Source organism: Mobula birostris, chromosome X, assembly GCF_030028105.1.
Source record: "Mobula birostris isolate sMobBir1 chromosome X, sMobBir1.hap1, whole genome shotgun sequence".
In the NCBI taxonomy this organism is placed as follows: domain Eukaryota; kingdom Metazoa; phylum Chordata; class Chondrichthyes; order Myliobatiformes; family Myliobatidae; genus Mobula; species Mobula birostris.
The window spans coordinates 658,119-684,181 of NC_092402.1; the positions used below are offsets into that span (position 1 = coordinate 658,119).

The 26,063-nt window shown below is 42.5% G+C and overlaps 1 protein-coding gene across 2 annotated transcripts in view; it reads right to left on the reverse strand.

Moving 5' to 3' along the window:
- Positions 1 to 26,063, reverse strand: part of LOC140191934 (venom factor-like) — a 264,302-nt gene that overhangs the window by 48,891 nt on the left and 189,348 nt on the right. For both annotated transcript variants that reach the window (XM_072249822.1, XM_072249823.1), the window contains exons 25-30: positions 23,635 to 23,710; positions 22,680 to 22,839; positions 13,564 to 13,659; positions 10,956 to 11,106; positions 8,955 to 9,124; positions 7,803 to 7,961 (exon numbers count right to left, since the gene is read on the reverse strand). In XM_072249822.1, the coding sequence (XP_072105923.1) occupies positions 7,803 to 7,961; positions 8,955 to 9,124; positions 10,956 to 11,106; positions 13,564 to 13,659; positions 22,680 to 22,839; positions 23,635 to 23,710 (812 nt within the window). The remainder of the gene's footprint in view (positions 1 to 7,802; positions 7,962 to 8,954; positions 9,125 to 10,955; positions 11,107 to 13,563; positions 13,660 to 22,679; positions 22,840 to 23,634; positions 23,711 to 26,063) is intronic.

Here is a 26,063-nt window from a genome sequence, read left to right on the forward strand (position 1 = left end):
GGTAAAACCGACGGTGCTTGTTATCCTGTTTACCACTGTGGAACCTGTGGAGTACGACATTCTCGACTTTCACCTTGGATTACAAATATCTCTCTCACATCATTTAATCTGTGGATGAACTGAACTTTCATACCTTACCATCTCAACATTTTAAGTCTGGTCCCCCCGCCCCCCCGCCCTCCCGAGCTCAATAGTTTGGAAGTTATATTTACACATATGTATACTCACAACACTTAACTTTTGATTATTCTTGTTTAAGTAGATACTAATAAAGATAGTGGTTTTAACATCAAAACCAGACTCCAGCTGTGGTCCATTGCTGCTGGTTCATTTAAACCTTTACGGGTATGTAACACTGACCCATGCTTCCTTTTTGCTTCCTGTCTAGAGCCTCAATATCCCTCATCATCCAGGGACCCTTATCCTCCAGCCCCCCCCACTTTCACTCTGATAGGAAACGTACATCCTGAACTCTTGGTATCTTAATTTTCACAGCCTCCCACTTGACAAATGCCCCTTTGCCTGCAAACAACCTACTCTATTCAAGTTTTGTGCTCCTAATAGATTAAAATTTGCCTTGCCCCATTCAGAACTTTAACTAGAGAACCAGATCTGTCTCTCTCCATAACTAATTTAAAACTAATAGAGCTAGGGTGACAGAACCTCACTGTCCCTGTCCCCAGCCTGCACCGACTCAGTTATTCTTATCCTTGGCAGGGGATGTCGAGGGGACGTGACCCAGAAACAGAGCGGCAGTGATGATTTAGCAGTTAACAATATCATATCAATTAACTGCAATGTAACAAGCCACCAGGGGCCACAAAACAAGACAGAACAGATACTTAATACGACAAAGTAACAAGGTAACTGAAAGCTAAGAGCAAATGGATGAGTCCGGCTGGTATGTATGAGTGAAGAAAGATGAAAGCAGGGGTTAAGTAGGCAGCAGGTGATGATTTTGGAAATGAGTGGCAGATGAATTCCTGTTAGTGGGGTGAACAATGGGAGGTAACTGTTTGTGCAGGTCTGAAAGGAACCCCTTTCCTTTGGCTGGCATCCAACAGTCCAGGACAATCTGGATGGGCCTGGTGGAACTCTTCAACGAGCAATGGATCCAAGATGAAACTGGATGGCACCCAAAACCTCTCCTCTGGGCCGTACCCTTTCCAGTCAATCAGGTACTGCACAGCCTGTTCGCAATGACATGAATCCAGTCAGCGAACCGGGTACACTAGACTAACTTCCACCAAGCTCAGGTGGGTTGAGTGGCCCACTAACAATGGTGTTGAGGCAGGTCACATGGAAGGTAGGTGTGATCCCGTGGGACAGTGGCAGCAAGTGACTCGGTTGATGTGATTGGTAATCTTAAAGGGACCAGTGGGTGAGAGCTTGCAGGAGTCGATGCGCAAGGGGCAGATCTTGGGTAGACAGCCCAGCCAGGTCAAAGTATTCTGGCTGGGCACCAACAGTGGTTAGGCTGGTGGCAGTGGATGCAGTGTGTCCTCTTTCAAGCATTTCAGCATTTGCAAACCGAGGCTCTGGCAAATAGGTCCTCCACCATTGGTTCCTCCAAGGGGAACAATAGGTTTGGTAGCCATGAAGCACTTCAATAGGTAACGTAGTTATGGCAGAGGTGGTGTGTAGATTGTGGGACAATAAAACCCAGAACAGATACTTTCGTCACATGGAAAGGTTAGAGGCAACAAAGCATCACAGAAACTTTTCAGCCTGCTGATTGCTACTTTCTGATTATAGTTGGAGAACAAACTTATCGAGCTGTGGAAGAGGGAGAAGAAGGCTCGTTAAAAGCAGGAGATGAATTGTGGATTCAGATTCAACACAATAACCTGAGAGAAACTGTGGAGGTGAGCTATATGCTGAATAACCAGGTCCACTGTCTTAGTCACTGATAGAAGTTTGGGAAGGGCAATGAACTGGGCCGCCTTGGAGAACTGGTACTCCACTGTCATGATCACTGTGGCCCCATCAGAATGTGGCAAACCTGTGATGAAATCCGTAGTGATGTGGCACCATGGACATAGAGGGACTGGAAGGGGCCACAGGGGTTGCAGGTTGGAGGAATTAGACTGAGCGCATTGAGGGTTTGTAGCGACGAACTGACACACATCTACAATCATGACAGGCCACCAGAACTGTTGTAACAGAAAATCCAGAGTGCATTATGTTACTGGATGGCTAGAGAAAGGTGAGAAGTGGGCCCACATGAGTGCCTCAGATTGTCAGGTGTGTCAGTTGAAGCAGGCTCGTGCTGTAGGGCCTGATAGATTTGGTTCTAAAGATTCCAGACATTCGGGGAGAGGATCTGCAAGGATGGAATAATGGGCATTTATTTTATTATTTCAGCTAAGATTAAATCTCATGACAGGGTATCCACCTTAGTATTTTTGGAGCTGGGTCAGGAAGAGATGGTGATGTTGAATACCTCTAAGAAGAGTGCCCAGCGAGCCTTACATGAGTTAAGTTGGTGGGTCTTTTGTACGGCTATGAGCTACTGATGGTTAGTCCAGTTCAGGAAGGGCTTGGTTTCCCATCAATCAACGTATCCATTCCTCCAAGTCCCACTTGTTGGCACATAGCTCCCTGTCTCCTACTCCATAATGGCGTTGAGTGAAGTTGAACTTGTGCAGGACAACAGCATAATGGTGCGTCTTCCTGTCCAGCCCTTGCTGGTAGAGGATGGGCCTGGTGTCCACATCAGATGCATCTATCACACCGGGACTGGAGGAGCTCAGGTGGCAGAGAACAGGAGTGATGGTGAAGTGTCTCGAGCTCCTTGGGTCACGTTTCATCTTCGGACCCCAGCACAGGATCACACAGAAACCCAGAAAGGTTAAACGAAACTAGGAATTTTAATAACAAAAGAGACACAACAAAACAGTAGAACTTGGAAAATCAGGAATAATATAGCATAACACTGCCGGAACTTCATTAGATAAAGGTCAGGATTACTGAGCTTTAAGGGGTTAGCATTGCCCCTTTAAATACATTCCAGGGCACAAGGAATTATGCCCAGCTAATTAAAACCCCAGACTCCTGACAAGCTTACAAGTAACCATTCTGATAAGAATCACAACTCCAAGGATACTTAACAATACATTATAATTATAATTGATAAAATACAGATAATCAAAAAAAAACCAGAATACTCTACTGATGACTCAAGGTTGTGACACCTTGAAAGTCTGGTCCATAGTAGCAGACCAAGTTATTCATGAGGTAGGTGATTTGGTGAGGGAGGTGAGATGAGTGACAATTTGGCTGTAGTTCCTGATAAAGTGGTGGTAGAAGTTCGAGAAGCCCAGGAAGTCCTGGAACTGTTTGAGGTAGTGTGGTCGGGACCATTCAACAATGCACACTTTTACTGGGCCTGTGGTTATGCCTTTGGGTGAAAGGGTGTGACCTAGGAAGGAAATGACAGGGGACTGAAACTGGGATTTTTCTAACTTGCAGTATACCTGTAGCACTGAACGGACATGACAGACATGATCTTGTGGGTCCTTGGAGAAGATGAGCATGTCACTGAGGCAGACAAACACATACTTGTGTAGCATGTCTCACAGGATTTCATTGAAGGTTTGGAAAATGGCTGAACTGTTAGAAAGTCTGAAAGGCACAACCAAGTATTCATAGTGGCCAATGGGTGTTATGAATGCCATCTTCCACTGATTTCCGTGGCTAATGCAGATCAGGTTGTATGCAATCTGTAGATCAAGTTTGGTGAAGATCTGGGCCCCGCAATGTGTTCTGGATTCGCTGTCCATCAGGCAGAGAGGGTAGTGGTTCTTCATGGTGATTTTGCCGAGTCCACAGTAGTTAATACAGGATGAAGACCCTCATCTTTCTTTTTGACAAAGAAGAATCCTAATGGCTGGATGCTAGGATGGACAAATGAAGTAGTGCCTTGGCCATGTAGTCATTCATGGCTTGGGTTTCAGCGGGAGAGAGCGGTAGTGCCCAGGCAGAGGTTGATATCAGAGTAGTGTGGTCTGTGAGGTAGCAGGGTGCTGGGTTCCTTTTTATTGAAGATGATGAAGGGGTGGTGGAGTGGAGATACATCTCTACCAATGGATGTGGAAGGTGCTCTTTCCTTCCTGCAGGTCACCCTTGAGTCAGGGGGTCTAAGCACCTGCTTAGACACCCTTCTCTCCACCGATCAGGCCCATGATTAGAGCAGGTGGTGCATGGTCATATGGGCAACTGGTGCATATCACAAGTCCTGTTTATGCGACCACTGATGCCAAGCAGACAATTTTTGAAGAGTATTGATAATATCTGGGTTCATTGTCTTGTAAAGAAAGCAGCAATGGAAAGACCACTTCTGTAGAAAATTTTTCCAAGAACATCATGGCCATGGAAAGATTATGATTGCCCACTGTATACAACACAGCACATAACAAACAAAGGCTAGGTCACTTTATTCCCATGGGAGTTTAGTGAGTCTGAGAGTATCCTCCATCTCTGTGAATGTACGTGAAGTCAGCTGAGATTGCAGGCAGAAGGGACGGTAGGAGGGTCCCCAACTCAGCAGTGAACTGGGTGATCATCCAAAGTCAGGGTCATGAGCAGAGATCCAAGGGCAACTCAAGATTAGAGGAGTTTTGGGTGATTCAATGAGGAAGAATTGGATAGACTCACTCATGTGTGCATGCTCTAACCATACTAGACCCCAAGGCTCTTCTGTCAATGGCTGTGATGCAGAAGGGATGAGAGATAGATTAGATTAGATTAAATTAGATTCAACTTTATTGTCATTGTGCCGAGTACAGATACAAAGCCAATGAAATGCAGTTAGCATCTGACCAGAAATGCAAAGAATAGTGTTATTTACAAAATAACTGCGAATAAAAAGTAAGGGCTACAGCACACAAATGTAAAAGTACTGAGACAGTACAATATGGGTGCAATACTGCTTAGCGCTGTGATGTGAGGTTCAGCAGGGTCACAGCCTCAGGGAAGAAGCTCTTCCTGTGCCTGCTGGTGCAGGAGCGGAGGCTCCTGTAGCGCCTACCGGATGGGAGGAGAGTAAAAAGTCCATGGTTAGGGTGAGATGCATCCTTGATATTGCTTTTCACCCTGCCCAGGCAGCGTTTATGGTAGATGTTCTCAATGGTGGGCAATTGGGTGCCGATAATCCTTTGGGTAGTTTTCACCACACACTGGAGTGCTTTGCGGTCTGATACGGGACAATTGCCATACCACACTGAGATGCAGTTGGTAAGTATGCTCTCAATGGTACAGCGGTAAAAGTCCGTCAGTATCCTAGGACAGAGGTGAGCTTTCTTGATGCTCTGCAGGAAATAAAAGCACTTTTGCCCCTTTTTGATCAGGATGGAGAAGTTCAGGGACCAGGAAATGTGGACACCGAGGAATTTGAAACATGATACATGCTCCACTACAGCTCCGTTGATGTAGATAGGGACGTGAGTGTGGCTCCTAGCATGCCCGAAGTCCACAATGATCTCCTTGGTCTTCTGGGTGTTAGGGGCCAGATTGTTGTCGGCACACCACCGCGGGCTTTGTAGAGTGTCCAAGCCGCACACATGGCGTCCAAGCCAGAAAGTTGCCTGCTGCGCTGGACCCCACCAGAGCCTCCTATGTGCATAGAGCCATTGGGGTGTGGAGGAGGAAAGAGAGAGAATCAGGCTATGGTGCTAGAATGAGAGGCCAAACAGAGGCCACCTTGTGTCTATGTGGTGGTGCTGTTTTCCTGGATGCAGTAGTTATTTGATGCATGGTTGATCAGAATCAGAATCAGACTTAATATCACCTGCATATGTCACGAAAATTATTAATTGTACTGTAGCAGCGCAATGAAATACATGATAAATATAGAGAAAAAACTGAGTTACATAAAGAATACTTGTCTATAAATAGTTCAGTTAAAATATGCAGTGCAACATAACAGAAATAAAGAAGTAGTGAGGTAATGTTGATGGGTTCAATGTCCATTCAGAAATCGGATGGCAGAGGGGAAGCAGCTGTTCCTGATCAGTGACTCTACAATAGGGGCACACGTTGGTTCTCTACTGATGCTCATGCTCTTGGGGTTTAAGCGAGTTATCTCTACCTGCATGGGTTCTGGAGGCATTGATCATGAGGGTCCTGCAGCCCAAAGGAACAGAACTGGAATTCTGGCTGATGACCTAGATGGTCATTCCATAAGAGGGTTGTCAATCCGGATGGCCAGAGTGATTGAGGTTTTGACATCTGTGGGCATCTCCCAGGTAGACAGCTGATCTTTCAAGCATTCAGAGGCCGTGAAGGTGCTGGGCCAGCAGTGATTCTGCAGTCCAGGTGCACTCCGCCACGAGGGCCCTGCATTCCATGGTGTAACTAGCACCGAACGTGATCCTTGATACAGGTGAAGTGTCCGACCTGTTGCACCCCTTCCACTTCCCAGATAGTCAAAAACCTGGTGCATTTCAGCGTTGAATTTCTCATATTTATTGCAAATGGTGGTTTCCCCAGATAAAGCAGCTGCCCGGGTCAGAGCTCGCCCAGTCTTGAGAGTGATGACACAGGTAATCCAGGCTTGGTCTGTAGAATACAGAGATAGCTAGAGCTCAAATTGTAAAGTCCATTGGGATAGGAAGCTGCAGCATCAGGTTGGTGATCCATTGAAACATTAGGGCACAGGAATATGGGGCTCTAAGGAATAGGTTGACTTGTGCGGGGTCGCTATATTGAGATAGAGAGTTGGTTGAGAGTGGCAAGCAGATGATCAATGGTTTCCTGCTGCTTCAGGATTGTGGAGTCTTGTCAATGGACGACTTCCTTTAAGCTAGCATATTCTGCTGGTTTAAGAGTTGGTTCACTCATCTTATCAGGAAATGTAGAGGAGGCTTGACCAAAAAGCGCAGCAACAGAAAAAGTTTAGGAGTAAGCAATATTTTACTAATTAACTGTAAAATAACAAGCCATGGGGCGCCACAAAGCGACAGAGATTATGCCAAGGTGACAAAGTAATTGGTTGAGGCTGGCTTGTTTGAAGGAACGAGTGAATGAAGGACTGTGGAAGAGGTCTTGGTTTAAATAGCTGCAGGTGGTGAGTTGGAAGTGGAAAAGTGACTCTTGTTAGCTGGGTGGAGACTGGGAGGTGCCTGCCTGTGCAGGCCTGACAGTCCTGCCACGTTTCCCATGGACAGATTGAGCTTTGCTTTCTTGCTGGTTGAGCCTTTAATATATTATATAAGGAAACTTTCTTGAACTCACTTATCAGATTCCACCCCATCTAATCCTTTTGTAATAATCCCCATTATCTGCATAATGGCAGTCCCAGTCTACAGGAAAATTAAAATTCCTCACTATGATAACCCAATTAATCTTGCAAATTTCTGCAAATATTATCCTTTTATTTTCTGCAAACATTAATGCAAGTTTCTGCAAATCAGTTTTCTGTCCCTCTACACTAATGTGCTTGGCAAATTATCTGAACCTCAACTTAACGTTTGTAAATGTTACAGCATAAAACTTTACTTGAACAAAGTAAAGATAGGATTCAAGGACTAGAACCACAAAAGACTCTTTGTAACTGGAGGAGGGAGACTCCTGCACAGAAGAAATGTGAAAAGAACTCATTCAACCAAATGGTTTGCTTCAGTGCTAGAGATTAATTTAATATATGGTAAATTCAATTCACTTCTAGGGCTAGTGGGTGAAGAAAAAATATGAAGTTAGAAAATGGAAGATTATTAATATCTCCTTGTAGAACTTACATATGACTAAAATATTAGCAAATGGGAATAAATACATCAACATTCTGAACAAGTACATAAGCAAACCTTTAATGATCTTGCTACATATGCATTTCTGGTATCAAACCTCCAGGAGACTGATTTGCTCCTGCTCGGAATGAACAGCCGTACATCCAAGTCAACCTCTTTCATCTGAGGGACGTCAGTCAAGTACTTGGCCAGTGCTTGCAGCGCAACTATTGTCGCCTAGGAAGTAAAAAAGTACGTGTTGAATATATTTGGTGCCATTTCAAATGAAAGTCCCAGGATTCACCACCTTTACACACAGTAGCAATCAATATGTGATCTTTTTTAAAAATATTCGTTTGAAACACTCAAACTACTGAAGATTTTTGTTCCAGAATGACAATGTTTTTACAAAAATTGGGAAAGGGAGACAGAATTCTGAAGGTTAAAGCATATCAAATAAATGATAAATAAATCATATCAAGTCTGGAAATTTATACATGGAATATATAGCTGGAGGTCTATAGACAGTATGAACTGGGGTTAGACGTCTGGGAGGGAGGCAAGCAGCTTGCTTTACTGTTTTGTTGCTCTTTTTTCTGTTGTTTTGTTTGTGTGTTTTGCAAACATAGTGGGCATGCTATGTTGGCATCAGAATGTCTGGTAATACTTGTGTTGGTGATTAGCAAAAATGATGCATTTCACTGTATATTTCCATGTAAGAGATAAATGAATCTGAATCTGAAATTAACTTCAGCTACGTGACACTTATTTTGAAAATTACAACACATCTTGAATATTCAGGATTTATTTTTTGTACTGCTATGTACAGTAAAAATAGAATAAACTTCTTTTATCTGTATCACCAGGTAACCTTTCCTATGTTTCCTATTCACTCAGCTGAATTGGGTTCCTGTCCATTTGCTAGATGTGGAGTCTTGCTCTTCCTTGATACTTTCCAGGGTCTATATTGCACACGACTTTTAAATGTATTGTACATACGAGAAAAAAGTATTATTCTACTGCTATTTAACATGTAATAAAGTGAACTAAAGTGACAATCCAGAAAACCTGTCTGATACATGAATGGAGTTTGACTTTATACCATTATAAAGTCTAAAGGCCATGACAGAATGCTTTTAACATAGATATTCTTTAAGCATTTGATAATTTTCTTGATCATTAGTTCAATCTCCTACAAAGGTGAGATTTCTGACAAAGTCCAATGTTTACCTGAGTAGAATCGTAGCCTCCTCCATATTTGCTCTTACTTGATAGCCATCTCACTAATTTACCAGCACGGTCATACTGCTTCTGTTGCAAGAAGAACAGAAGGGCATATCCTGTGGCTTCAATGGTGTACAGAGAATCTGCATTTCCTGACACTGGCCAATATGATTTGTCTAAAAAAGGTGTAAGAAAATTAACCGAAGTGTTAAATATTCAAGTTAATGCACGTCTATTTCAAAACAGATCTCACAATTGCTTTCTCTCACTCTCGCTAAGCTCAATTGTTATTTAACCATATATATGAATATAATATAATTGTGTTAGCAGTAAAACAGAGTCAATGTAACGGGTGAACAATTATATATTTGCTTGGCCACAAAGAGGCTGCTGCGACTGAGATGACCACCATCTCACTGGAATATTTCTCTCTCTAAACCTTAGAGAATCTTAGCATAATTACTTGAGATGGATTAAAATTCATCTCCTTAATCTCAAACCATTACCACAAGGGGACGGTGTAGCATTTGAACACAAAACACTCCAAATCAAGAAATCCAAAATAAAAAAATAATTAAATGATAGAAATGCCCATGTCTGTTCAGTTCACAGGTATGACCCACAGCTTCTGAATGTCTACCACTTTCATTGTCTGTCTTATTCTGTGACATTCATACTGTTGTGCCCTGGACTCTATGAATATCTATAACATTTGCAATCTGATCTCTTTAACTCAGGCCTCCTATTCTATATCCACCTCCTAAATTTCTCATGAGGAATATTGTATCCTTCCACACTGCATTAACAATCCCAGATAATATTTCTGCTCCTCTTTTTATATCTGCATTGAACTTGCATTTTATTTCTTTGTTTGTCCTATGACCACCCCATCAGGCTTGCAACATTAGCTCTTTAGTCACTCTCTCCTGACTCTTATCCTATCACAGAGCTTCGCTTTCCTCTTTGTTCTAAAATCCTGAACCACAACCATTTACATTTCTAATATTCCCCATGAAAAAATTATCAACCACAAACATCAACTCTGTTGCTGTCTCTCTCTGCAGGAGCTCTGTGAGCAGATGAAAGTTTCCAGCATTTTCTGTTTTCATTTCAGATTTCAAACATTTGCAGCACTTCATTTCTGTTTGTGCATCACTCAGTTTCCATCAGCTACAATATTTCACTCATTCCTGTTATGAGTTTCACTGAATGTGCTGACATGGTAGAAAAGTTATAGAAACATAGAAAATAGGTGCAGGAGTAGGCCATTCGGCCCTTCGAGCCTGCACCGCCACTTATTATGATCATGGCTGATCATCCAACTCAGAACCCCGCCCCAGCCTTCCCTCCATACCCCCTGATCCCCATAGCCACAAGGGCCATATCTAACTCCCTCTTAAATATAGCCAATGAACTGGCCTCAACTGTTTCCTGTGGCAGAGAATTCCACAGATTCACCACTCTCTGTGTGAAGAAGTTTTTCCTCATCTCGGTCCTAAAAGGCTTCCCCTCTATCCTCAAACTGTGACCCCTCGTTCTGGACTTCCCCAACATCGGGAACAATCTTCCTGCATCTAGCCTGTCCAATCCCTTTAGGATCTTATACGTTTCAATCAGATCCCCCCTCAATCTTCTAAATTCCAACGAGTACAAGCCCAGTTCATCCAGTCTTTCTTCATATGAAAGTCCTGCCATCCCAGGAATCAATCTGGTGAACCTTCTTTGTACTCCCTCTATGGCAAGGATGTCTTGGAGTAGGGCAAAAAGATGTGGACACACCAGTGGCACCACGCCCATTACTGCTCGGGGTGTCAGAGTTCAATCCCGGTATCCTCTGTAAGGAGTCTGTATGTCCTCCTAAAGAAGTACTGGTCAGTAGGCTAATCGGTCATTGTAAATTGTCCCATGATTAGGTTAGAGTTAAATCAGTGGTTGTCAGGGGTTTGCTGGGTGGCGCAGCTCAAGGGGACAGAAAGGCCTATCCTGTATTTCTAAATAAATTCTTACCCGGTGAAGCAAATTTCATTACAACGTCTTCCTTGTTTATACCCAATAGTGAAAGGGCATAGGCTGAAAGTACTGCACCATATGTTCCATCGACACCATCTATGTTCTGCTCCAGGTAATTAACTGCTTTCTTGATGCTGCCCTCATAACCCTAATTAAGACATGATACATACATTAAACAAATCTAGATAGGCATTACATGTAGGTGAACATTATTTTTAAACATGAATTCACAGCAGCAATACATATTGTCTGGATAAATAAGTCCTTTAATTCTTTGAGGAGATTACAAGTAGGATAGATAAAGGGATGCAGTGGATGTCGTACATATGGACTTTCAGAAGGCCTTTGACAAGGTGCCACACATGAGGCTGCTTACCAAGTTAACAGCCCATCATATTACAGGAAAGTTACTAACATGATTAGAGTATTAGCTGATTGGAAGAAGGCAGCAAGTGGGAATAAAAGCATCATTACCTGGTTGGCTGCCAGTGACTAGTGGTGTTCTGTAGGGACCATTTCTTTTTATACGGTATATAAATGATTTAGATGATGTAATCGATGGCTTTGTTGGAGATTGGTGGAGGGGCAGGTAGCATTGAGGAAATAGGTAGGATGCAGGAAGACTTAGACAGATTAAGAGAATGGGCAAGAAAGTGTCAAATGAAATGAAATGAAACTAACGTTGAAAAATGCATGGTCGTGCACTTTGGTAGTAGAAATACATGTGCGGACTATTTTCTAAATGGGGAGAAAATCCAAAAATGCAAAGGGGCTTGGGAGTCCTTGTGCAGAAGGACTCTTGCAGGTTGAGTCGGTGGTGAGGAAGGCAAATGCAATGTTAGCATTCATTTCAAGAGGTCTAGAATACAAGAGCAGGGATGTGATGCCGAGGATTTATAAGGCACTGGTGAGGCCTCCCCTTGAGTAATGTGTACAATTTTGGGCTCCTCATCTTAGAAGAGTTGTTCCGCTATTGTGGAGGGTCCAGAGGAGGTTCACAAGGATGATTCCAGGAGTGAAAGGAAGGGAGGGGGAGGGAACGTCAACTCAGACCTTCAGAGGCCTACGTCGGGCATTTTCATGCCTTACAAGGCGCAGATTGGAAGTCTGTGTGGGGCACCACTCCTCGCACAGACATTAGAGCAATGTGTGATTAACTGCCTTGCTCACGGACACAAACACGCTGCCTAATTCTGCTCCTGTGTCTTATGGTCTTAATTTTGGGTTGGTCTATGTACAATAATTAAGGCTGAGGAGCAGAAAGGGAACACTTTGGATCATGCAATATTTAAAGAATTCTATCACTTAAAGAAAAATTCGGAAAAGCTCCCACATCACCGGTGGCCAAATTATCCGAACCCAGACTTAATCAAACCAAATTTCAAAATGTAAAGTAAATTCATTATCAAAGTATATAAATGTCACCATATACAACCCCGAGATTCATTTTTTGTGGACATACTCAATAAATCTAATAACCATAATAGAATTAATGAAAGACCACACCAACAGGGTGACCAATCCATTATTACAGATAGGACAAGCCATAATAACTGCCTGGCTATAATAATAGAGGATAAACAAGCAAGGACAGCTTACCTAATAGATTTAGCCATTCCAAACACACATAACATACAGTAAGTGAAAAACATCAGAAATATGCTGAGCTAAAAGAACATTTCAAGACTATGGAACATGAACAGGGTACAGTATATATTGTCCCCATATCTACAACTAGTATTACCCCAAAGGCACTGCACAATAGCATTAAGCAATTAGGTCTACACAGCATTATTTATGTAAATCTTGAGAAAACCACGATACTAAACACCACTACAATGGTCCGAAAGTTCCTAGCATGTGGTTGGCTCTGCTCGTACCTCAGGTTTTACCAATTTGAGCTGAGAAATAACAAACAAGCAAATAAATAATAAATATTGAGAACATGAGATGAAGAGGCCTTGAATGTGAATCCATTGGGTGAGTGAACAGTTCAGTAATGGGAGGAGTGAAGTTATCCCCTCTGGCCCAAGAGCCATGGTTGAGGGATAATAACTGTTACTGAACCTAGTGTTGTGGGTCCTGAAGCTCCAGTACCTCCTTCCTGATGGCAGCAGCGAGAAGACAGCATGACCTGGCTGGTAGGTGCTACGTCTTAACTCCCTGCTTCAGACCTCGCACCTTGATGCACTTTTTAATTGCTCCCATATGTGTTCAAACCTTTTAAATTAGGGGAGGATGGGTTAATGGTTGTACAAGTGACCATTTAGTGAATTCACACTTTGCCCTTTGACGTTCCAGCCTGTTTATTATGGGTGTTTGTTGTTTGAATGAAAGTTTAGTTGTATTTTTGCCACAGAACAAATAAAAATCTAAATGAAATCTGAGGAAGCCTTGCACAGTCAACTCTCTCAAAGGGGTTTGATCTTCCTTTGAAAGATTCAATATTTTACAGCTTTGAAGTACTTTCATGAAATGCAGCCAAACAACTTCTTCAGCCTTTCATGATCTTGATTGAGTGTAAATATTTGTCAGCACTCTCCTGCTCTTCCTTGAGATAATACATGAACCAAATATCTTATATTATGAAATAAAAATAATTTACCGCAACATAGTGAACACAAACAGTCTTAGCTTCAACAATTGCGATCAGCACAAATGCAGTCAATGGTGAATAGTCCTCATATTCAAGCATTCCTCCCTAAAGGGAAATACCACACATGAAAATACACCCCAAACATGCAAGATTTAAGCAATACTTGAATTAAGACAAATAAGATTTAATTAAGCCAATTTTAACTGTTATAATGCCAATGGCCTCAAATAATCTAGCAAAAAACGTATGTTGCCCCCATCAAGATCGGCTGATGAAGATATACTTAAACAATGAAATGATAAATAGTGTAAAATGATAAATAGCATTTAATTTATGTGCAATTTGGATGGGCATGAAATGTTCTCATCCTGTGAATGAAGAAAAGGATAAATCTCCTTCATTGTTGAAGACATTTCCTTTGCATTTCAAAGCTAATTTTGAACTTGTTTTGGATTTTCAGTCTATTTCCTACATTGTTTTGAAGTCTTCATCACTTTGACGTACCCTGTCACCTCAACCCCATTTTCCCTCACCTTTTCTCATCCTTGGTCTCTGTAAATGATAGATTTCTGCATTATATCCCTGTCCTCAGCCTGTTCCCCAAGACCAACCTCTTCTAAAATCCTTTCACTTAGTATTTCTATTCCCACCTCCAAACATCATCACAAAACATACTTCAAATCGATGTACATAAACTCAGACTACGTCCACACTACGCCAGATAATTTTGAAAATGAAGCTTTTTCTCTTCGTTTTGACCCTCTGTCCACACTAAAACAGTGTTTTCATCCCCGGAAAACGGAGATTTTCAGAAACGGTTTCCAGAGTGAATAAATCTGAAAATGCCTAATATCCGTTGCCGTGTGGACATGGTAAATGGAGCTTTTTAAAACCACAGTCATGACGTGCCAAACAGGTGGCGGCAGCGCGTCATTTCATTGTTCTCTTCTTCTATTATTATTATTACTTTATTGTCGCCAAACAATTGATACTAGAGCGTACAATCATCACAACGATATTTGATTCTGCGCTTCTCAGAACCTAACAATTTCAGAACAGACAGCAACGAGACTGAAGCCAGAAGAGTTAGAAATGTACTCACCAAATACTTTGACCCATAGCTTACTGAATAAATAAGTATACTCACTTTGCCCTGTTTTCTGTCCTTGATTGTATGAAGGTGGTTTACCTATTTATAGTCATAGTCATAGTCATACTTTATTGATCCGGAGGGAAACTGGTTTTCATTACAGTTGCACCATAAATAATTAAATAGTAATAAAACCATTAATAATTAAATAGTAATATGGAAGTTATGCCAGGAAATAAGTCCAGAACCAGCCTATTGGCTCAGGGTGTCTGACCCTCCAAGGGAGGAGTTGTAAAGTTTGATGGCCACAGGCAGGAATGTCTTCCTATGACGCTCAGTGTTGCATCTCGGTGGAATGAGTTTCTGGCTGAATATGCAAGTACTTCTCTGACAATAGATGTGTAACAGCCTAATAGAACATTGTATGGAAATACAAGATAACACTGATGCAGACATGTTTTATACATTTAACAAGGTGCTTTATTAATGCAACAGAGTTAGTCAGTTGTTCAATTTTCGTCATCAGCCGGGTCATGCTGTCCGTGAACTCCCTGTCGGTTGCCTCCATACGTTCTAGCATTTGTTTTTTTTTAGTTTTAAGTCCTCCTGCACAAGAGCCAAGAGCAATTCCTTTTAAGTTTTTCTACTCTGTAACTGGACAAACGCGCATCAAGTATACCGTTTCCCCTTCGCCTGTTTTCTGTGTGTCCTGCGCATGCCCAGTAGGAGGAGATTCACCCAAATATCCGTTCTAACCTGGACAGAGATATTTTGAAAAACGCTAAAAGGCCTGTTTCTGTGCTGTAGTTTCTATGGTTTTCTATGGTTTCTATGGATAGAACTGAGAAATTCCAAGGGTAGAAAGACCCTAATGGGAGTTATCAACAGGCCCCCAAACAGTAGTCTGGATGTAGGGTGTAAGTTGAATCAAGAGTTAAAATTGGCATGTAGCGAAGGTAATGCTACAGTTGTTATGGGGGATTTCAACATGCAGGTAGACTGGAGGAATCAGGTAGGTACTGGACCCCAAGAAAGGGAGTTTGTGGAGTCCCTCCATGATGGATTCTTAGAACAGCTTGTCCTGGAGCTTACCAGAGAGAAGGCAATTCTAGATTTATTGTTGTGCAATGAACCGGATTTGATCAGGGACCTCGAGGTAAAGGACCCATTAGGAGGTAGTGACCATAATATGGTAAGTTTTAATCTACAAACTGAGAGAGAGAAGGGAAAATTTGAAGTGTCAGTATTACAGTTGAACAAGGGGAACTATGGAGCTATGAGGGAGGAGCTGGCCAAAGTTCAATGGAACAATACCCTAGCAGGGATGACAGTGGAACAACAATGGCAGGTATTTCTGGGAATAATGCAGAAGGTGCAGGATCAGTTTATTCCAAAGAGGAAGAAAGATCCTAAGGAGAGTAAGGGGAGGCCATGGCTGACAAGGGAAATAAAGGCCAGTATAAAAATAAAAGACAAGAAGTATAACATAGCAAAGATGAGTGGGAAGCCGGAGGATTGGGTAACTTTTAAACAGCAACCGAAGATAACTAAAAAGGCAATACGCGGAGAAAAAATGAGGTATGAAGGTAAACTAGCCAAGAATATAAAGGAGGACAGTAAAAGCTTCTTTAGGTATGTAAAAAGGGATAAAAAATAGTTAAGACCAAAATTGGGCCCTTGAAGACAGAAACGGGTGAATTTATTATGGGGAACAAGGAAATGGCAAACGAGTTGAACAGGTACTTTGGATCTGTCTTCACTAGGGAAGACATAAACAATCTCCCAGAAATAATAGTGGCCAAAGGATCTAGGGCAATGGATGAACTGAAGGAAATTTATATTAGGCAGGAAATGGTGTTGGATAGACTGTTGGGTCTGAAGGCTGATAAGTCCTCGGGACCTGATGGTCTGCATCCCAGGGTACTTAAGGAGGTGGCTTTAGAAATCGTGGATACATTGGTAATCATTTTCCAATGTTCTATAGATTCAGGATCAGTTCCTGTGGATTGGAGGGTAGTTAATGTTGTCACTTTTCAAGAAAGCAGGGAGAGAGAAAACAGGGAATTATAGACCGGTTAGCCCGACGTCAGTGGTGGGAAAGATGCTGGAGTCAATTATAAAAGATGAAATTACGACACATTTGGATAGCAGTAACAGGATCGGTCTGAGTCAGCATGGATTTACAAAGGGGAAATCGTGCTTGACTAATCTTCTGGAATTTTTTGAGGATGTAACTATGAAAACGGACAAGGGAGAGCCAGTGGATGTTGTGTACCTGGACCTTCAGAAAGCTTTTGAAAAAGTTCCGCATAGGAGATTAGTGGGCAAAATAAGGGCACATGGTATTGGGGGCAGAGTACTGACATGGATTGAAAATTGGCTGGCTGACAGGAGACAAAGAGTAGCGATTAACGGGTCCCTTTTGGAATGGCAGGCGGTGACTAGTGGGGTACCGCAGGGTTCAGTGCTGGGACCGCAGCTGTTTACAATATACATTAATGATTTAGATGGAGGGATTAAAAGTAACATTAGCAAGTTTGCAGATGACACAAAGCTGGGTGGCAGTGTGAAATGTGAGGAGGATGTAATGAGAACGCAGGGTGACTTGGACAGGCTGAGTGAGTGGGCGGATGCATGGCAGATGCAGTTTGATGTGGATAAATGTGAGGTTATCCACTTTGGTGGTAAGAACAGGAAGGCAGATTATTATCTAAATGGAGTCAAGTTAGGAAAAGGGGAAGCACAACGAGATCTAGCTGTTCCTGGACATCAGTCTCTGAAAGCAAGCATGCAGATACAGCAGGCAGTGAAGAAAGCTCATGGCATGCTGGCCTTCATAACAAGGGGAATTGAGTATAGGAGCAAAGAGGTCCTTCTGCAGCTGTACAGGGCCCTGGTGAGACCACACCTGGAGTATTGTGTGCAGTTTTGGTCTCTGAAGTTGAGGAAGGACAATCTTGCTATTGAGAGAGGGTAGTGTAGGTTCACAAGGTTAATTCCCGAGCTGGCGGGAGTGTCATATATTGAAAGATTGGAGCGACTGGGCTTGTATACACTGGAATTTAGAAGGATGAGAGGGGATTTGATTGAAACATATAAGATTATTAAGGGATTGGACCCACTGGAGGCAGGAAGCATGTTCCCGCTGATGGGTGAGTCCAGAACCAAAGGCCACAGTTTAAGAATAAGGAGTAGGCCATTTAGAACGGAGTTGAGGAAAAACTTTTTTACCCAGAGAGTGGTGGATATATGGAATGCTCTGCCCCAGAAGGCAGTGGAGGCCAAGTCTCTAGATGCTTTCAAGAAAGAGATGGACAGAGCTCTTAAGGATAGCAGAATCAAAGGTTATGGGGATAAGGCAGGAACTAGATACTGATTGTAGATGATCAGCCATGAACATAGTGAATGGCGGTGGTGGCTCGAAGGGCTGAATGGCCTACTCCTGTACCTGTTGTCTTTTGTCTATTTTCAAAATTATCTTGCGTAGTGTGGACGTAGCTCAGTGGCCACTTTATTAGGTACAGCTCGTTAATGCCATTATCTAATCAGCCAATCACGTGGCAGCAGCACAACGCATAAACCATGCAGACATGATCAAGAGGTTCAAGCAACATCAGAACTGGGAAGAAGTGCGACCTATGTGACTTTGACTATGGAATGATTATTGTTGCCAGATGGGATAGATTAAGTATCTCAGAAACTACTGATCTTCTTGGATTTTCACACACAGAAGTCTCTAGAGCTTACAAAGAATGGTGCAAAACACAAAAGATATCCAGTGAGCCACAAATCTGTGGGTGAAAATGTGTTGCTAATGAGAGAGCTCAGACGAGAATGGCCAGACTGGTTCAAGAAAGGCGACAGTAACTCAAATAATCACGCGTTACTACAGTGCAGAAGAGCACAACATCTGAAATGTTGAAGTCGACAGGCTATAACAGCAGGGGGTGACGAACATACACTCAGTGGCCACTTAATTAGGTCGAGTAGCTCAGCAGTTTAGGAAGTATCGATGAAAGGAAACAAAAACGTGATGATCTGGAACACACACAAAATGTTGGAGGAACTCAGCTGGCCAGGCAGCATCTATGGAAAAGAGTGCAGTCGAAGTTTCAGATCGAACCCATTTGGCAGGACTGGAGAAAGGAACAGATGAGGAGTCAGAATTAGAAGGTGGGGAGAGGGGAGGAAGCACAAGGTGATGGGTGAAACTGGGAGGGGGAGAGGTGAAGTAAAGAACTGGGAAGTCGATTGCTGAAAGAGATATAGGGCTGGAGAAGGGTGAATCTAATAGAAGAGGACAGAAGGCTGTGGAAAAAAGAACGGGGTGATGGGCAGGCTAGGAAATAAGGTGAGAGGGGGGAAGGGGATGGGGAATAGTGAAGGGGGGCCATTACCAGAAGTTTGAGAAATCGGTATTCATGCCATCGGGTTGCAGGCTACCTAGAATGAATACAAGGATATAAGATGTTGCTTCTCCAAACTGAGTGTGGCCTCGTCGTGACAGTGGAGGAGAAAGTACTGCCTGCCCATTGCTTTCCTTTGGTGTTCCTCCCCCTTCTTTCTTCCGTGGCCTTCTGTACTCTCCTAATAGATTCCCCCTTCTCCAGCCCTGTATCTCTTTCAGCAATTTCCCAGCTCTTTACTACACCGTTTCCTCGTTCCCAGTTTCACCTATCACCTTATGTCTGTCTCGTCCCAAACCGTCAACGGTACGCTTTTCCATAGATACTACCTGGCCTGCTGAGTTCCTCCAGCATTTTGTGTGTGTTGCTTGAATTTCCAGTATCTGCAGATTTTCACTAGTTGATGATTTGTGCTGAGTCCCAATGAAGGGTCACAGCCTAAAACGTTAAATGCTTATTTCCCTCCATATACGCAACCTGACCTGCTGTGTTTCTCAGCATTTTGTACATATTGAATTATGAAATTACTGGATGATCATTTAAGCACTTTTCAATATGATGTGATGCAAATAAACTGCCATCATTACCTTGTCAGAGATAAGAATGTGTGATATAATCGTAGAGTAAGATAGCACGGGAATGCTGTCTTTGCAACTTGTCCACTTAGACCATGGTCCACAACAAAGCTTGTCATGGTCCGGATCAGGGTCCCTTTAAATTTACTTTGTTTCTGTTACGATCTGGACTGTTGATTCCCTGTTTCCCTTTGGTTCCCTGTTTTCCCATGTCCCTCGGGCTTGGTGATAGGAGGCAATTTACTCTCGGCTGAACTGGCAGTTTATAGTCTCTGGCTTTCAGCTGTTCGACGCGAGAGCGTTTGCAAAGTCACCAAGGTTACTACGAGCCAATGTCATCTGGCTGGAGCAAGCCTAGTCTCCTCCCAGAGCGAGTGCCAGTAAGTCGCATTTCCTCACCAGAGTAACCCTGTCAAGTTACCTCACCCAAGGGAGCCTGCAAAGTTTCCTCGCCAAAGCAGGTCCATCAGTTAACCCACCGGAGGGAATCAAGAGCCATTGTCTACTGTTCCCGGGCCGAGTCTAGAGCTCGCCACCACCAGGCGGCTCTAAGTACCACGTCCTGGCCCTGGCGGCATCCTAGTACCAAGTCAAGTCCTGGCCCTGGCGGCATCCAAGTCCCAAGTCCCCAAGCCTATCTCCAAGTTCAAGCCTCAAGACCCCTTGCCTGTCTCCAAACCTCAAGCCTCAAGACCCCAGCCTCCAGTCCTGCAGTCATGTCATGTCCATGTCTGGTTCTGAGGCCTGAGCCCGAGGCAAGACGTAGCTTCTGGGTCCTTGTCCAGTCTCTGGCTCGGGGTCCAAGCCCTAGTCTGCATTCTTGTCCCTGCTCCTTGTCTGTATCCCATCACATCCCTACTCTAGTCAAGTCCTGTTCCCTGTACTTCAGTGTCTGTGTCTTGTATTTGGGTCCGCCATCAATGCCCCCTCATTGTGACAAAGCTAGTCCTATTTGGCCAGATTTATCATGTATTTTTCCACTTAACTTTAAAATGCCCTCTGAAATGAGCTAGGAACTTATGTAGTTAGAACATAGAACATATAGAATATAGAACAGCACAGGACAGTACAGGCCCTTTGGCCCACAATTTTGTGCCGACCCTTAAATCCTATCTCCCATATAACCCCCCACCTTAAATTCCTCCATTTACCTGTCTAGCAGTGTCTTAAATTTCACGAATGTATCTGCCTCCACCACTGACTCAGGCACTGCATTCAATGCATCAACCACCCTCTGAGTAAAAAAAACCTTCCTCTAATATCCCCCTTGAACTTCCCACCCCTTACCTTAAAGCCACGTCCTCTTCTACTGAGCAGTGGTGCCCTGGGGAAGAGGCGCTGGCTGTCCAGTCTATCTATTCCTCTTAGTATCTTGTACACCTCGATCATGTCTCCTCTCATCCTCCTTCTCTCCAAAGAATAAAGCCCGAGCTCCCTTAATCTCTGATCATAATGCATACTTTCTAAACCAGGCAGCATCCTGGTAAATCTCCTCTGTACCCTTTCCAATGCTTCTACATCCTTCCTATAGTGAGGCAACCAGAACTGGACACAGTACTCCAAGTGTGGCCTAACCAGAGTTTTATAGAATTGCATCATTACCCCGTGACTCTTAAACTCTATCCCTTGACTTATGAAAGCTAACACCCCATAAGTTTTCTTAACTACCCTATCTACCTGTGAGGCAACTTTCAGGGATCTGTGGACATGTACCCCCAGATCCTTCTGCTCCTCCACACTACCAAGTATCCTGCCATTTACTTTGTACTCTGCCTTGGAGTTTGTCCTTCCAAAGTGTACCACCTCACACTTCTCTGGGTTGAACTCCATCTGCCACTTCTCAGCCCACTTCTGCATCCTACCAATGTCTCTCTGCAATCTTCGACAATCCTCTACACTATTCACAACACCACCAACCTTTGTGTCGTCTGCAAACTTGCCAACCCACCCTTCTACCCCCACATCCAAGTTGTTAATAAAAATCACAAAAAGTTCAGGTCCCAGAACTGATCCTTGTAGGACACCACTAGTCACAACCCTCCAATCCGAATGTGCTCCCTCCTTCACAATCCTCTGCTTTCTGCAAGCAAGCCAATTCTGAATCCACCTGACCAAACCTCCCTGGATCCCATGCCTTCTGACTTTCTGAGTAAGCCTACTGTGTGGAACCTTGTCAAATGCCTTACTAAAATCCATGTAGATCACATCCACTGCACTACCCTCATCTATATGCCTGGTCACCTCCTCAAAGAACTCTATCAGGCTTGTTAGACACGATCTGCCCTTCACAAAGCCATGCTGACTGTCCCTGATCAGACCATGATTCTCTAAATGCCCACAGATCGTTTCTCTAAGAATCTTTTTCAACAGCTTTCCCACAACAGACGTAGGGCTCACTGGTCTATAATTACCCGGACTATTCCTACTATCTTTTTTGAACAAGGGGACAACATTCGCTTCCCTCAAATCCTCCGGTACCATTCCCCTGGACAACGAGGACATGAAGATCCTAGGCAAAGGCTCAGCAACCTCTCCCCTCGCCTCGTGGAGCAGCCAGGGGAATATTCGGTCAGGCCCCGGGGACTTATCCGTCCTAATGTATTTTAACAACTCCAACACCTCCTCTCCCTTAATATGAACATGCTCCAGAACATCAACCTCACTCATATTGTCCTCACCGTCATCAAGTTCCCTCTCATTGGTGAATACTGAAGAGGGACATCACTCACTTCCACAGCCTCCAGGCACGTTTTCCCACCTTTATTGATCCTACCTTCATTCCTGCCATCATTTTCTTCTTCACATAATTGAAGAATGCCTTGGGGTTTTCCTTTACCCTACTCTAGTTCAAGGGTTATAAATGATGGACAACTAAGGAAGACAAGCCAAGGCCACCAGCTTCCTGAGAACAAATAAATGGAAAGTTGTCCAACTTTTCAATAAATTGCTACAGTCTTACTGATCTGAATAATCCCTTTTACTGTTATGTTATCATCTGGTTCCATGCCCTACACAATAAAGAGTGAAAAAGTGTAAATAAGATATTTCACTTACAATCATCGCTCCAGTTGCTACTTTAGCATCCTCGTGGAAGTGACCATCAGGTTTCTGTTTGTATAATATCAGCCACTTCACAGCTCCACACAGTACATGTGGGTCAACTGTGATCAAGTTATATGCCATTGCAAACACCTTAACCACATAGGCAGTTAACCTAAATTGAAAGAAATACAGCACAAATTTATTTGTTAAAAGTTGAAGGGTAGAAGTTTACTCTTTTTTGTACACTGAATTAAAATCTGCTGCAGAATGAGCTTCCAGCACAAGTTGTGCATGTGAGCTTGATTTCAATGTTTAAGCGAAGGTACATGGATAGTAGGGCTATGGAGGACTATGGTCCCAGTACAGATCAATGAGAGTCGGCAGTTTAAAGCATGGACTAGATGGGCCAAAGGAATTGTTTCTGTGCTGTACTTTTCTATGACTCTGTGCTTTGAAGCCCTACTCCTGAATGGGGACATCTTTCATAGTATCACTTCCCTGGCACTTGTAAGAGATAACAAATTGAGAGCATAACGAAAAGATAGATATTCTGAACTGCAAAAATATTAAAAATAGTCAAATGAAGAAATCTAACCATGAATCCTGTAATAACATCACTGATTGATTCATTCTTGCAACCCTTGGAAACCACTTATTTTCAAAACAACTATTATTTTCTACAATTTTTATCCACAGAAATAGTTCACGGCAGTCAAGATGTACATTATTCCTAAAAGAATCATTATTCATTTTTAGAATGGAAGATTTTCAAACCAATTTTTGAGCATTCTATACATCTGGTATCGTGTTGCATTCACAAGCATCATTTGTAGAGGTAGAAAATTCAACAGCATTTATACTTGTGGTAACAGCATTTCACGAAAAATAAATAATCATAATAATGTGCTGGGAATTCAGATTATGCTCAGGAAGGAGAGGAAACATTTAAAAGTGAATTTGAATATACCATGTGCTGGATGGCCGATGGTGATATATTGCATAAGAACCATCTTCCTTGCGATACGCCAGTTGTTGGGTATAACCTGGGTAAAAAAAAAAACAAAAATCACAGATTCTATGACTTCCAAACAATAACAAAAAGCTGGGAAAACTGATCTGTAGAAATTTGGATCTTTCCCACTGAATTCTATATACTGCGCTTATGAAAGTAGAAATTTTTGCTAAAGCACATTCTGAAAATTTGATTCTGAATTACAGGCACACACATTGAATTACTATACACTGACAATTTGATTGTTGTATCATGTTCCAAGATGATACATTTCTAAACACTCATTATACAGCCTCCACTACAAAAGGAATTAGAAGTAAGAAGTATACATTTATTAAAGTATTTACATATTGAAACAATATTGTGAATTAGTTTTACTCTAACTCTTTGCCCTTTGACATCACCTCAGCTGCACAAATGCATTTGACATCTCCTGGTGCCTGTGATCTTCATAGTTCATTCCCCTACAGCCCATTTTATGAGTCTCAAATGGATCCTAATTTGTCCCGTCCTGCAATTACTGTTATTATCCTTCACCCTGACACCTTGATCATTTTGAAATATCATGTTCTCAGATGTCACTTTTTAAACTGATACTTGTTTTCCCTTTGTAATTCCTATTTGCCAATGCCAATATACTTTTTCCCTCTTCCATCTTAAGTCTTCAATGACCGAGTGGTCACATTAGTCTCTATGGTTTCATTACCTTCCCAACCTGCTCTTGGTCAGGATTCCATTCCATTACTTCATTTATTCTGATAATCAAACGTTCCACACAGGTGCATGTCTTCCTTGTTCTTGAACATTGCACTCCCTTCTATCATAGAACCCTTGACCACATCTTATATATTTCCTACACCTTTGTTCTCATCCCCTGTATTCAATTCATTGTCTTATACGATTTCTGCCATGTCCAACAAAATTCTACAACCAGGCACAAATTCTGCTCCATTTCCCTCATCTTGCACCATTTATCCATGCAACTGCAGGAGATGCAGCATTTATTCCCCCTCCCCTTAACCCTTCCCACCATCCATAGGCCAAAACGATCTTTCCAAGTGGAGCACTAATCCACTTGTACTTCCAATTTCGTGTACTGCATTCAGGGTTCACACTGTGGTCACTTACAGAGTGCAGAGAGACAAATTCAGGGTTCACACTGTGGTCACTTATACAATCCAGAGAACCAAATGCAGACTGAGTGGTCACTTGTAGAATATTCAGCCTATTGGAACACCCCTGACCTTCTGGTTGCCTGCCACTTTAATTAACCATATGACATGTGTCCTCCCAAGGTGTTACAATAAGGAATAATACAAGCCTGAGGAAGAAAATGTCTTTATCCAGATATGTTGCAGCCTTCCAGACTCAATATCCAATTTTCCAAATTTAGCTTATTCTATTTTTTTTCCTATCTCTGTCAAAGTTAGCCAGTTCTGCATATCAGCATTTGACTCCATTTTTTAATGCCATTCATACAGTCTGCACTGCTGGGCATGCACTCCAGTCTCAACATTGTGATGGATATTCGATTCCTGGGGGCGTCTTATGTTTGCCAAGCTTAGCTTTCTAAACACAGCACTCACTACTTATAAAAATCAAACAGTTGTAAGTTAAACTTCCATCTAAGATTATTTATTTAGCTTCTGGTTGTAAATGGGAGCCTTCATTTCTTAATGTAAATGGCAATAGGTAATCAGTAATGAGTTTGAAAGCACAGATTTGCATATAGACACATTGTTTATAGAATGCAGGATGTTGGTCACAGCACTAGGTTTATTGCTGATCAAGATGTGCAGTACAAGACAACAGTTTACATAATTTGGCTTCTTTCAATCTGACAATGCTGGTTAAGTATTTAGTTCAAAAAGGCTTGCAGACCAGAGACAGTCACTTAACATATCAGTAACTGATCTATTAATAAATGGGAAGGTTTCTGTACTCAAGCAGTCAGCTTCACAGCATTAATGGTGCATAGTTGGGAAATGAGACTCCAAGAAGCTGTGTTGTTGCGTGGATTAACAAGATTTCCAGATTTGCAGATTTTGTCTTGTTTGAGCTCTTAGAGCATTTTTGTTAAAAGACATCTAAAAGAATATCACAAGTGTGAAGTCACCCAAGTACAAAGAAACTGTGTAAGTGTAAAGAGCCGTTCAAGCTCATTAGAATGGGGTAAGGAACATCAAGAGTATGAAAGAAAGACAGAGTCCATTCCTCTGTCTATGATTTCTGCAATGCATGACTAGTTTGTTTGCACCATGGGTATGTTTGTTTTTTAGCTGATAGGAGAACAGATTATTATCTGAATGGTGGTCGATTAGGAAAAGGGGAGGTGCAACGAGCCCTGGGTGTCATTGCACACCAGTCATTGAAAGTGGGCATGC